At 42.9% G+C, this 13787-nt stretch overlaps 1 protein-coding gene across 3 annotated transcripts in view; it reads left to right on the top strand.

Annotated features, from left to right (window-relative positions):
• TACC2 (transforming acidic coiled-coil containing protein 2) overlaps nucleotides 1–13787 on the top strand; it is a 316371-nt gene that overhangs the window by 281216 nt on the left and 21368 nt on the right. For 2 of the 3 annotated variants that reach the window (XM_038757664.1, XM_038757662.1), the window contains 3 exons: nucleotides 6530–6645; nucleotides 10529–10700; nucleotides 12049–12189. In XM_038757664.1, coding sequence (XP_038613592.1) covers nucleotides 6530–6645; nucleotides 10529–10700; nucleotides 12049–12189 — 429 coding nt within the window. The remainder of the gene's footprint in view (nucleotides 1–6529; nucleotides 6646–10528; nucleotides 10701–12048; nucleotides 12190–13787) is intronic. The other variant, XM_038757663.1, reaches the window with a different exon arrangement.

The following is a 13787-nucleotide window of genomic DNA, read 5'->3' as shown; positions in this document are numbered from 1 at the left end:
AGTCAAAGGGAGAGGGAGAACAGGTGAAGCAGCATGACCTAGTGGATAGAACATGGGCTGAAAGTCAGAAGTACCTGCGTTCTAATTCTGGCTCTGCTGCTTGTCTGCTGTGTGACCTTGGGAAAATGTAAGTGAAAGGAAAGGTTCGTAGGGGTACCAATAATACAAGGCACTTGAAAACTGTTAGGTGTAAGCAACTTTAATGCAGAAGCATACTCCCACTCCAATCAGTGCAGGGAGATGCCAGGACAACAGTTGCATGGGATAACCGTAGGGAAGACAACTGACCAACATCAGTATCACTCATGGTGACATCTCAATAGCAAGGTGAAAGCAGTATATTTTTATAAGCTGTACTGGTTTTATGCCCGACAGTAGAGGGAGGCTATAGGCGAGTTATCATCTTGGAAAATATCCTCCTGACCAAGTTCAGCATTTTCCCACAGTCCAGACTTTGTTTCTGTCCTTGCTCTATGAGACAAGGACTACATTCCTGGAGTATGGCCGTTCTGCATCGGGTGCAGCGACACAGTTATTCTTTATCAGGGGCCTTCCTCCCAGGAATATGAATCAAAAGGTCCGCAGTTCTCAGATTGGCACCAGGAGATATGTGTTGTGTTCATTCAGGGCTCGCACATTAGATTGGTTAAGATTGAGCAACTAAGAACCCTCCTTGTTATTCTTCCACTGTATCCCCCTTGCACTCCACCCCTGGCACTTTGCCAATCACCAGGCTCTAGGAGCAAATGTCTTCACTTCTGGATGTTGAGTACGTCGTGGGGCAGCAGTGCAGCATTGACAACAGCAGCAAACATAAAGTAGGAAAAAGAAAAATAGAATTAGCAAGCAAGCAAGGAGAATTCATGTACCAAGGTTCCCCAGGAGTGAGGACATCCATTTCCAGGGATGCCAAGTGGTGGCACACACGTGGGCCCAAGCTGCTGTAGTATGGATGGTTATGTGAAGTGTTGGGAATAACCATTGTCTGCATGGTTACCATTTCCAGATTAACTTCTGCTCCACCATGACCAAAATAGAGCTGATCACACACCCCAGGCTGTAGCTGTGGCTTTATCAAGGCGTTGTGCTAAATCGTGGAACCGTTAGTATAGAAAGCCATCACAACAAGTCTTGAGAACAAGGACAAAGAACAGTAATAGTACAGGATGCATTAAACCATTCATTCATTACAACACGGCCTAGTAGCTAGGCTCACCTAGCTTATCTAATATGCTAGCACTTAAAATATCATGCATTAAGATATTGCATCTATCCACCCAAGGCTACTTAAAGCCTCATGCAACAGCAACAGGCAGCACAGAGACCCCAGTCAAAGTAAGGTCTTCAGACATATAAGCAACGACCAACCAGGTGTCAACACCGAGCAGGCATCCTACACTCTGGGTAGGGGAGAGTGTTAGACCAGTGGACAGAGGTCTCATCCCACTACATAAAGCTGTTCCTTAGTGCCAGTTTATATAGGGGTATCTGGTTGGACCTAGTTACGTTCCACTCGGGATAGTTTCTCTGCCCTGTCTTGTTCTCATTAGCTCAGGGGCGTGGGCAAATACCACTTCTGCAGGCCCTCAGGGTCAGCAGCTGCAATCAAGGATTTCAACAACATCTACTAACCCCAGGGATAGTGGTGCACGTACTGTGCCCACTTTGAGCTAATGTCTTCTTGGCCAAGCAAAATGAAGTCCAGGCCTTGGGCCTGTCACATTCCACCCCTCGGTATTCAACCACCCCTTGGATTATTATGACCAGTGGGCTGCCACATCTAGCAAGTGGCACCCCCCACCTTCTGCTTGGTCCAGTCGAGCCCCTGCCCGGAAGATGGGTGACTATGGTTGTGTGTTGTTTGATAGGAGTAGCCTAGATAAATGCATGCATGCTTTGGAGGTGGTTTGCAGTGCCACCTCACTTAAAGCTGTTTAACAAGCATCCTTCTCTACAAAAAGGTATACCCATGCATTAGCATCCATACCTTGTGGTGTGTCCAACAGTAAAGCAACGATGTACATACAGAGTAGCTTAATCTCCTGAAGCAACAATAGAATGACAGTGAGATGCAGGGCTCACATTAATCTTGTCATTCATTCATTCATTCAATCGTATTTATTGAGTGCTTACTGTGTGCAGAGCACTGTACTAAGCGCTTGGTAAGTACAAGTTGGCAACATATAAAGGACGGTCCCTACCCAACAACGGGCTCACAGTCCTTTGCCACCAGTTGTCCTTGGCTCCCCTATTTGACTGAGCTACAGTAAACCAGTAGGAGGGCCAAGGGAAGGATCTGAGGAGAACCCCTGCATCTCCACAAAAACAACATGTGGGGTTCTACCAGATTCACATATTGCTTCTATTGCCCACTAGGTGTTCCATTGCTCTATGTTTACAATTACCAATAAACAACATCCCAACAATTATATAAAACAATCCATCAAACAAAGACAGATGTTCTCATAGTCTTGAAGTCCCCATCTTTACCAGATGCTGGTGCCCAAACTCTCTTGGCCAGTGGTCTGGTGGGAGCATGTCCCCTTCCCTGATATTTTCACATTACAGCCCAGGTTGAAGACATGCTCTCTGGGAGGCAGCTGAGCAGTGATCCTTTTGCGGGAGCTGTCTGGAAGCCAGTGTGTTTTATTGGACTAAAACCTAGGAAGATACAATCTTAGCCATAGAATTATTGAAAAAGTACCCAGGAGCATCATGTAGCCAGATATATTTGATTGAAGTAACAGCTCTTTCCTGTGAGCCCATTGTTGGGTAGGGACTGTCTCTATGTGTTGCCAACTTGTACTTCCCAAGCACTTAGAACAGTGCTCTACACATAGTAAGTGCTCAATAAATACGATTGAATGAATGAATGAATGAATATTTAACAATAGCACATATTACCATTATCCTTCTGTTACTTTCCAAATACCTGGGATCTGATTTCTTAAAATTTCCCCCAATCATTTAAAAGGAAACACAATTTCAAGGGCAAAGATAAACAAACATCCAGACTTTTTCTTTTACATGTGATCATACTACTCAAAGTGACAAACTTTATCTGCTCCTAGCCCCATTCACCAGGCTATCATAGAAATAGCATGCGGGACTTTCATTTGTTTTAACCCTTAATGTAATAGACATTTTATGTTAAAGATGATTTGAATGAAAAACCAATATAACAAGAATATACTTAATTTGTAATGCTCAGGAATTAAATCTCTCCCTTGTGTGGAGCTGCCTCCCTTATCACAAATTCTTTAATATTAATGGCTGACAAAGTTTCTCAGCCTAATCCTATTCGTCAATAGTCGGTTTGAGAGTTGGGATTTTAAAATCCCTAGTCAAATAAGAAAGTGTCCCACTCTCGAGGGTCCTTTTCCCAAGAAACTGGTGTAACCCGGTAGGGCTCCCAGTATCTAACACAGATTCCTGAGGTCCTCCTTTAATTTCCCATTTACATAGAATCCAGATTCAGTTAGTCATTCCAAATTCTCTCTTCTGATCTTTAGTATTATCCTTTCATTCAGAATGACATTTCTTTGCACCAAATTTCCATATTCCAATTTACCCAAAATTATATAAGAAAGGAATGCATATATTATCTTACATTCCCTTTTTTTCACCACAGATTGTTAGTTCCATAATGAACATAAAAGGCAAGTTTCCTTGTTCAGGCCATTACATTTATACGAGCTGGATATAAAGATGACAGCCTGTGTTGACTCAATCGATTGAGACCTCTTACAGACCTCTTTTACCAAAGTAGCCATTGACTCCTCATCCCTACAGGCATTTCTAACCTGAAAGTGCAATTGCAAATCCTCTTCTTCCAATTTCCTCCTTTGCATTTTCACACTTAACCAATTGAGAACTAACTTCACAATAATGGAAGCTAATCATTTGCTTGAGGGAGGGACTTCCCTCAAATGAATTTTCCCTTTTGATCTTCTAAGATGATAGCTCTAGCCTCTCAGGTTTTCTGTCATTACTCTCAACCTGTGGAGCTACCCAAATTCCCTTAGAGATTTCTCCCAACAATACACAATACAAATTTTCACAACACTGGCCAGTTCATTTAAACACAACTTATTCCACATATATACTCATACACAGGCAAAAGGGTCATCCCCTTCAAAAAACCAAATGCCTAAATCCTTATTCAACATTCTCATTCCTTTCTGCTACATACAGATTCCTTCTCTATCCAAATTCACTACCTCACTATCTCCTTAGAGCTCCAAGCTTTTCACATTTTTCCTATGTTTACAGGTGCAAATGGCCTTTTCCTCATTCCTACACCATCCGCATCCATATGCTCATAATTTTTCTATAGCTACCATCTCACATTTCCACTCATTGGGCACATGCACACACACTGTGAGCCCGTTGTTGGGTAGGGACCATCTCTATAAGTTGCCAACTTGTACTTCCCAAGCGCTTAGTACAGTGCTCTGCACAAAGTAAGCGCTCAATAAATATGATTGAATGAATGAACACACACACACACCTCCCCCCAACCCCCGCCCCCGGAGAACCTCAGTCCAAACACATTGATATTGTCCATTCGGGGCCTTAAAATAGAACTCAGATGATCTCCCATCACATCAGTGACTTCTCTTTATTCCGCAGAGGCTAAGGGGCCTCTAACACTCTTCTTCCAGGGACCTAAGTATCAGGTTACAGCACAGGCTGTCTGCTTCAGGCAAACATTGATTCTTCTTGAGATGCTGATTTGGTGCCTACCACTTAAAATTAGTAGATGCTGATATGAATGTACATTTTACGAATGGAACTTCCCATTTGGGAGAACTACACTTATTTAGCTATTCGTTTGTGATGAATGGAACTTCCGTCTCTAGAGGAATGCACTTAGCTCCATGGTGATCTCACCATTAATCCCGAGAGCCTCTGTCTCTTGCCTTTGTCAGTACACCACTGCCACCTGCAGTGCAGCTGCGAGGAGTCCGAGTCTGAGAAAGGCAGGCTTCTGGTTCTTCCAGTTCCTCTTCTACTACCTGATGTTTCCCCGGGTCTCAAGGAGAGCATCATCTAGAGCACAGAGAGGGGTGAGCAGCAACCAACCCTAGGTTGCCTGCAGCCTCCTACTCCAACTTCCCTCTAGCTTCCAGTTGGGGCCGGTCCATCAAATCCACTACCTTTTCCGGAGTGAGGCCCACTGCCAACTCTAACTCTGGCAAGGTAGTGGAAGCCGTCAAGCCTGCCAGCCATTGCCTAACCACTGCTCACTTCTGTGTATTCAACCATCCCGGTATGCGACCTGTCTCCCCAAACCCCAAAAATCTTCCCAAAAATAGGCATCATAGTATTGGTACCTGGCTTTCTGAACCAAATGTAAGTGCAAGGATAAGTTCACAGGGGTACCAATAATACAAGGCACCTGAAAACCATTAAGTTTAAGCAACTTCAATGTGGAAGCATACACCCCAATCAGTGTAGAGAGATGCCAGGACAACAGCTGCACAGTGTAACCACAGGGAACACAACAGACCGACCTTTGTATCATTTATGGTGGCATCTCAATAGCAAGAGGGAAGCAGCACATTTTTATAAGCTGTGCTGGTTTCATGCCCGACAGTAGAGGGAGGAGGCTGTGGGTGCGTTATTGCGTTAGGCCATTTTTTATCAGGGGCCTTCCGCCCAGGAATATAAATCAAGGGGCCCACAGCTCTCAGGATGGCACCGGGAGATACGTCTTGTGTTCGTTCAGGCCTCACATGCTATAGATTGGTTAAATGCCACTAAGAGTCCTCCTCTTTATTCTTCTGTGGTATCCCCTTTACAGCAAATCAGTTCACTTCTCTGTGCGTCAACTACCTCAGCTGTGAAGTGGGGATTAAGACTGTGAACTCCATGTGGGCTAGGGACTGTGTCCAGCCTGGTTTACTCATATCCATCCCAGCATGTAGTACAGGGCCTGGAACATACTAAGTACTTAATAAATGCCACAATTATTATTATTATTATTATTATTATTATTATTATTATTATTATTATTATTATTATTATTATTATATCTCCGTTTTACAGATGTGGAAACTGAGGCATAGAGCAGTCAGTTACTTACCCAAGGTCACATAAAAAGCAAGTGATGGAACAAGGAGTAGAACGAGATCCTGGGGCTCTCAGGCCTGTGCTCTTCCCAGCAGGTCAAGGGATGGGGAAATTAGGTGGTGTAAAGGACTAGAAAGGGAAGATGATGAGTTGCTTTACACATATTGAGTTTAAGATGACTTTAAGACATCCAGATGGAGATGTCTTTTAGGTAAGAGGACGTGAAAGTGTGATTAGCCCCCAAAATGCAGCATTTCTACTACAGGGTTTATGCATGCAAAACCCATTATTTATTTGGCCATGGATTACTAGGAGAAGATCAATGACTGGTTCATTTTGGGAGTATGTCTGATAGCCATCCTCACCTTGTGAAATCACTTTCCTGGTCAGCCTAAGTCACATCTCACGTGAACTAATGAGTAGCAATTAAACAATGTTCTTTTTCTTCCTAAAGCGTGATGACGACACTCCAAAGAAGCAGTCTTTGTACCTTATGTTTGAGGCTCCTCAGGACACACTGCTGCAGTCTCCTCCAGTCAGATTATCAGATTCTCCTACGCCATGTTCAGGGTATGTCACTAACGAAAGAGACGGTAAAGCTACAGATTCCCCATTTTGATAAAACCATTCAAACTAGTCCAAGATCAGAAATAGGGATACAAGTTCACTACACAGAGTCCCAATCCCATTTCATTTTTCTCTCTATCATCAGAGCAGACTGACTTTATACCCGACGCTCGTCCCAGGGAATGTTTTAGCTTAAGCCTCTGCAGAGACTGAAAATCCTACAGGGCATAGTGGGGCACTGTGGGGCACAATTACATGAAACTGACTGATTTGATTTGATATGCTATACTGAACTGTATGTGGTTAGTTAAGGGAAAAGATTGCACTTTCCAAGTTGCTTTCAGAAGTCAATTTTTTTCATTTTTTAATAATGAACATGTTCAGATTTAGAAAAGACACAAAATAAGAGTTGCACTTCACTTCAAAAACTACAGTCCAACATGCAGTTGAAGAAGAATATTTTGTAAAATCATGCCACCTGCAACTGTGAAAGAATCAGTCAGTCGGTCAATCATATTTATTGAGCACTTTCTATATGCAGCGCATTGTACTAAGCACTTGAGAGAGTATAATATAGCAATATGACAGATACATGCCTTGCCCATAACTAACTTACAGTCTAGAGGAGGAGACAGACAATAATATAAATAATAAAATTACAGACATGTAGGTAAGTGCTGTGGGGCTGGGAAGGGGGATGAATAAATGAAGAGTGACACATAAGGAAGTTGAAGAGGAGGGAAAGAGGGCTTAGTCAGAGAAAGCTTCTTGGAGGAGATGGGCTGTCAAAGCCATGAAGTTGTGGGGAGTAATTTTCAGTCAGATGTGAGGAGGGAGGGAGTTTCAGACCAGAGGCAGGATGTGGGTTAGAGGTTGATGGTGAGATAATGAGATTAAGGTAAAGTGAGAAGGTTAGCAGTAGAGGGGAGAAGTGTGCAGGCTGAGTTGTAGTAGGAGAGGGTAAGGTGATTGAGTGCTTTAAAGACAATGGTGAGGACTTTCTATTTGATGCAGAGTTGGATGGGCAACCACTGAAGCTTCTTGAGGAGTGGGGAAACATGGCCTGAAGATATTTGTAGAGAAATGATCTGGGCAGCAGAATGAAGTATGGACTAGAGTGAGGAGAAACAGGAAGCTGGGAGGTGAGCGAGGAGGCTGATACAGTAATTAAGGCAGGATAGGATAAGCGATTGGATTAACATGGTAGCGGTTTCAGTGGAGAGGAAAGGACAGATTTTTAGTGATATTGTGAAGGTCAAACTGACTGGATTTAGTGATGGATTGACTATGTGGGTTGAATGAGAGAGAGGAGCCAAGGATAATGCCAAGGTTATGGACTTGTTTGACAGGAAGGATAGTGGTTGGATGGGATGGGAAAGTCAGAGGGAGGGCAGAGTTTGGGTGGGAAGATAAGGATCTCTATTTTGGACATATTAAGTTTGAGGTATGGCAGGACATCCAAGGAGAGATGTCCTGAAGGCAGAAGGAAATGTGAGACTGCCGAAAGGGAGAGAGATCAGGGCTGGAGATGTAGATTGGGGTATCATCTGCATAGAGGTGGTGGCAGTTGTAGTCGTGTGAGTGAATGAGTTTGCCGAAGGAGTGGGTGTAGATGGAGAATAGAAAGTGACCCAGAACTGAACCTTGAGGGACACCCTCAGTTGGTGGGAGAAAGAGGGGAAAACCATGAAAAATACTGGGAATGTGTGGCTAGAGAGATAAGAGAAAACCAGGAGAAGTCAACGTAAGTAAAGCCGAGGTTGGATAATATTTCCAGGCAAGGGGGTGGTCAACAGTGTCAAAGGCAGCTGAGCAGTCGAGGAGGAATAGCCACCACTGGATACAGTGAGAAGGAGATCATTTGTAACCTTTGAGAGAGCAGTTTCAGTGGAGTGAAGGGGACAAAAGCCAGATTGGAGGTGGTCAAGCAGAGAATTGGAGGAGAGGAACTAGAGACAGAGGGTATAGACAACTTGCGCAAGGAGTTTGGAGAAGAATGGTTGGAGGGAAATGGGATGATAACTGGAGGGAGTCGTGGGGTCAAGGGAGGGTTTTTTTAGGATGGGGAGACACGGGCATGTTTGAAAGCAATGGGGAAGAAGTCACTGGGGAGTGAACATTTGAAGATGGAAGTTAGGAGGGGAAGAAAGGAGGGGACAAGTGTTTTGTTAAGGTGTAAAGGAACGGGGTCGGATGTGCAGTTGAAACAGGTGGATTTTGAGAAAAAGCAGAAGATCTTTTGAGATACTACTAGGAAAGATGGGAGAGTTGAAGAAGGGGCAGGACTAGGGGAGGTACTGGAGTGGGGCAGGACAGATTTTATGGAGATCTCTTCTGGTAGTGTCTGTTTTCTCAGTAAAGTAGTTGGCCAGGTCATTAGGGGCAAGGGATGGGGAGACAGGTGGACAGGGGGTTTGAGGAGGAATCCCCTTTTGCCTCCCACTCCCTATCTGTGGGAGTCCCTCAAGGTTCAGTTTTGGGTCTCCTTCTATTCTCCATCCACACCCATTTCTTTGGAGAATTCATTTGCTCCCATGGCTTCAACTACCATCTCTATTCAGATGATTCCTAAATCTACATCTCCAGCCCTTATCTCTCTCCTCTGCAGTCTCTCATTTCTTCCTGTCTTCAAGTTATTTCTACTTGGATGGCCTGCTATCAACTCAAATTTAACATGTCCAAAATAGAACTCCTTATCTTCCCACCCAAACCCTGTCCTCCGACTGAATTTCTTCTCTGAATTTCCATCATCCTTCCTGTCTCATAAGCCCATAACCTAGGTATTGTCCTCCACTCATCTCTCTCTTTCAAGCAGCATGGCTCAGTGGAAAGAGCAAGGGCTTGGGAGTCAGAGGTCATGGGTTCTAATCCCAGCTCTGGCACTTGTCAGCTTGTGTGACTTTGGGCAAGTCACTTAACTTCTCTGTGCCTCAGTTACCTCATCTATAAAATGAGGATTAGAATGTGAGCCCCATGTGGGACAACCTGATTTCCTCAGCACTTAGAACAGCGCTTGGCACATAGCGCTTAACAAATGCCATCATTATTATATTCAGCGTGTCACTAAATCCTGTTGTTCAACCTTCACAACATTCCTTTTCACCCAAACTCCTACCACATAGATTAAGCACTTACCCTATTCTGCCTTTATTACTTAATCAGCCTGCTTGCTGACCTCCCTGCCTCCTGTCTCTCCCCACACCAGTCCATACCTCACTCTGCTGCCTGAATTATCTTTTTACAAAAACATTCATGTTTCCCCTCTCTTCAAGAGCCTTCAGTGGTTGCCTATCCACCTCCACGTTAAGCAAAATCTCTTTACCATTGGCTTTAACAGCTCTCAATCACCTTGCCCCCTCCTACCTTACCTCTCTGCTTTCCTACTTCAAACCAGCCCACACATTTTGCTTCCCTAAAGCCAAACTACTCATTCTACCTGAATCTCATTTATCTAGCCTCTATTCTCTTGCCTAAGTCCTGCCTCTGGCCTGGAAAGCTCCCCTTCATGACAAATGATCACTCTCCCCACCTTCAAAGCCTTATTGAAGACACATCTTCTCCAAGAGGCCTTTCGTAAGTCCTCATTTCCTCTTCTCCTGCACCACTTTCTCACTTGGATTTGTACCCTTTATTTACCCCTCCCTCAGCCCTTCAGCACTTACACACATATCTGTAATTTATTTATCTTAATATCTGTCTCCCCTTCTAGACTGTAAGCTCATTGTGAGCAAGAAACATGTCTATCAACTCTTTTACACTGTACGCTTCCAAGTGCTTAGTACAGTGCTCTGCACACAGTAAGTGCTCAATAAATGTGATTGATTGATTGACTTCTGGGGCATTTCTAAATGACTGCTTTAGGAGAGGTGTCTTTTTTTTTCTTCAGGTCAAGTTTTGAAGAGACTGAAGCCCAGGTGAATGCTGGGGTGAAAATGCACCATCCAACCTCCCGAGTGCTTGCTCCTAACCAAGAAACAAGCTCACAGGCTCCTGAGAAATCAAAGCAGAAAGAGTTGGAGTCCATAGCCTTAGGAACAGCTTCAGATGCCATTGAGCTAGTAAGTAATTTATAATAACCCAGAGAACATGGGGAATCAAGATCAAATTGAACCAGATCCCGAACTATAGGCTTATGGGCTATGTTGAAGTCAGCATTCTGGACTGGACCCAAGGTAGACATTGTGACTGTGTATAATGTACAGCACATTACACCTGTGTTTTCTATGGGCTTTATAGAGCACAGGTGTATTCCAGCAATGTACTTCCTCTTCTTCAGTAGATGTCCCAAAAGTCAAATCACATGCCCTCTAGATTTAGATTACACTTCACTGTGAGTTCCTGACCTGAAAAAGTTGTCCCTCTTGTTCGTATCAGGTCAATCCTGGTAATATACTTTTATCAGCATAGCTCAATGAGTTGTTCGAGATATACATGCAAGGTAATATCTTCTACCACTCACTAGCTGAAGTAAAATAGTTCTTCTATTAAGGGGTTAAACTACATGTTAGTAACTGCTGAAGAATCAGGACCATTCTTCCAACAACACATATCTGTCTGGATAGAACAAAATGCACTGTCAGGAGAAATGGCTATGCACCCCTCTGCCCCCCGCCCCACAGGCACACACACACACGACATCCAATAAGGTATAGGTTTCCTTAATGCATGTTTTTTCTAGAATGTAACTCCTGCATTATCAGCAAACTTACTCTGAGTTTATTATGTCGACATCTATATAATAATAATAACAGTATTTATTAAGCATTTACTATGTGCAAAGCACTGTTCTAAGTGCTGGGGGAGGATACAAGATGATCAGCGTGTCCCATGTGAGGCTCACAGTCTTAATCCCCATTTTACAGATGAGGTATCTGAGGCACAGAGAAGTTAGGTGACTTGTCCAAAGTCACACAGCTGACAAGTGGTGGAGCCGGGATTTGAACCCACGACCTCTGACTCCAAAGCCCATGCTATTTCCACTGAGCCACGCTGCTTCTCTAAATGCATGTTAGATAGTACAGGCGTTAGTACTGTCCCTTATTTTGAATTCCATTGTCCTGGTCTACTAGTATTTTTCATTTGTGACTGTTTGGAGTATTTTATAATGGTTCCTCTAATGTGAATGGTTCTTCATTTCAGTTCTATCTTTTTAGGTTTTTGGTTTTTCAAAACATTTCCAAATGGATCCTCTTATCTGTCCATTACTTTAGATAAATGGCATCTTATTCCATCCTGTGGTCTGAGAATTCCTGACACTAACATGAAATTTAGTCTCTAGATATAAAGTTTGGACACTGCTTGACAGCCCCTTTGGAATTTAGTAAAGTTGATAAAGGCTGGTATTGATCTAGATACAGTATTACCACGACTTTTGCATGTTGTTTGTTCTGTATTCCTCCCATTCAGACGGCTGTGGAGGATTCCTTTGTCTCTGCAGAAGCTCTCCTCAATAGGATATCTCATCCAACGTCACTGTGTGATCCACTTGAATATCTAGAGCCTGATTTAGCAGAAAAGAACCCCCCAATATTTGCTCAGAAACTTCAGGTTTGTAGCACAATTGTGAAATATCAGTGTTCCTTTCTAGGTTGTCAGAGTATCAGTAGACCATGAATCCCCCTCAGAAAGACCAAAATCAAATCAAGACTTAATGTAACATTTCCCAAGATGCCCATTGATAAAATGTCATCAATAATTATGCTGAGATTGCTGCATGGTTGCAGTGCTTAGTTGGAATCAAACCCACTGCTTTGAAAGCCAAAAATGGAATTTAGGAGTTATTCATTTTCAGAGGTCATTGCTACCCCCAAAGGTATTTCTAGAGATTTATGCACTAAGCAGAATATGTTATGTCACCAGTAAAGAAGTTTTATTTATACACACCTGGTTGTCTTAACCACCCGTTGTGATAACATCTGGACACAGTGCAAAATTTGGAAACCAAACAACTAACTTCTATCATCTTTAATTTTGACAAATGGATCAAAGAATGTTAAAGGAGTGGGAGCTCCAAATGGAGCAAGTCAATATGTTTTTTGAAGCCACATTAGCATTGCACCTCTAGTGTGCATTAAAAAAAGTCAGAAAATGTGGCCATAATAATCAGACCCAGGAAATCCACGTGGTTATTCATAACTGTACAGTACTTATGATTCTCTGGTAAACTATTTGAAACCAGTTTTTAATTAAACCATTTAATTTCATGATCTGCTGAGCTCTTAATTATGGAAGGAACACTAAATGTGTATGCTATTCAGGAGTCATCATCATGTGTACAGCATTCATTATTTAGACATGAAAAACATTTACATAATATTGTAATGCATTTTTTCCGTGGATTACTCAAAACCAACCATTTGACAGGAGGAATTAGAGTTTGCAGCCATGAGGATAGAAGCACTGAAGCTAGCCAGACAGATTACCCTGTCTTCTCTGGGCTCACTTAATACTAAGGTACCAGTTTTTTGCCTGCAGTGGTCTGCTACATGAGTATGTTTTGTGGAACAGTTAGGAAACAGAGAACTGCTTTTTTAACAATCTGTCGTGATCTAGACGATACGCAAAACAGCATGCAGATTGCTTAACTGCACCTTTGAGAAGTGCTTAGATGATGTTTATAGACCACCATTCATCAGGCAGGAGTCAAGATGGCCTCGGGGCCTAAAAGCACAGTTGAAGTTGATCAAACTGAAGACCCAGAGCCTGTGTTTTGATAAATGGGCCTCCACACACTTCTCTTCTAGGGACCCTTCTGAATATTCATTTTGTACAAAGAGTCCATTGGCAATATTGTTCTTGCAGAGGATGAAAGAATTGTGTCTTTAGGGGACTGCAAAAAGGTGCGTTCTGCATTTGTTGAGGGTAGCATGATTTTGCCTATTTTGCCTCTTTAGGCAAGAAAACTAACTTTTCATCTGAAAGCTGGAAAGATTGGGGGTTGTATTCCCCACAACCCCCAGATGAGAAAAAAAATGTGATTCCAAGTGCTTTGGACAACCCCAAGATGTTATTTTTCCCTCATCAACATCTCTCAATCTCTCCATTTTAACCAGTTAAAAAGATGCTGTGCCTCCTGAGGAAATCTTAGTTAATCTGTGTTCATCTATTTTGGGGGATTGGGGAGATGAAATTAGGAAAATCATTTG

This window comes from Tachyglossus aculeatus, chromosome 16, assembly GCF_015852505.1.
Source record: "Tachyglossus aculeatus isolate mTacAcu1 chromosome 16, mTacAcu1.pri, whole genome shotgun sequence".
NCBI classification, from domain to species: domain Eukaryota; kingdom Metazoa; phylum Chordata; class Mammalia; order Monotremata; family Tachyglossidae; genus Tachyglossus; species Tachyglossus aculeatus.
The sequence above is the reverse complement of the archived record's forward strand: the minus strand, read 5'-3'. Positions and strand labels throughout refer to the sequence as shown.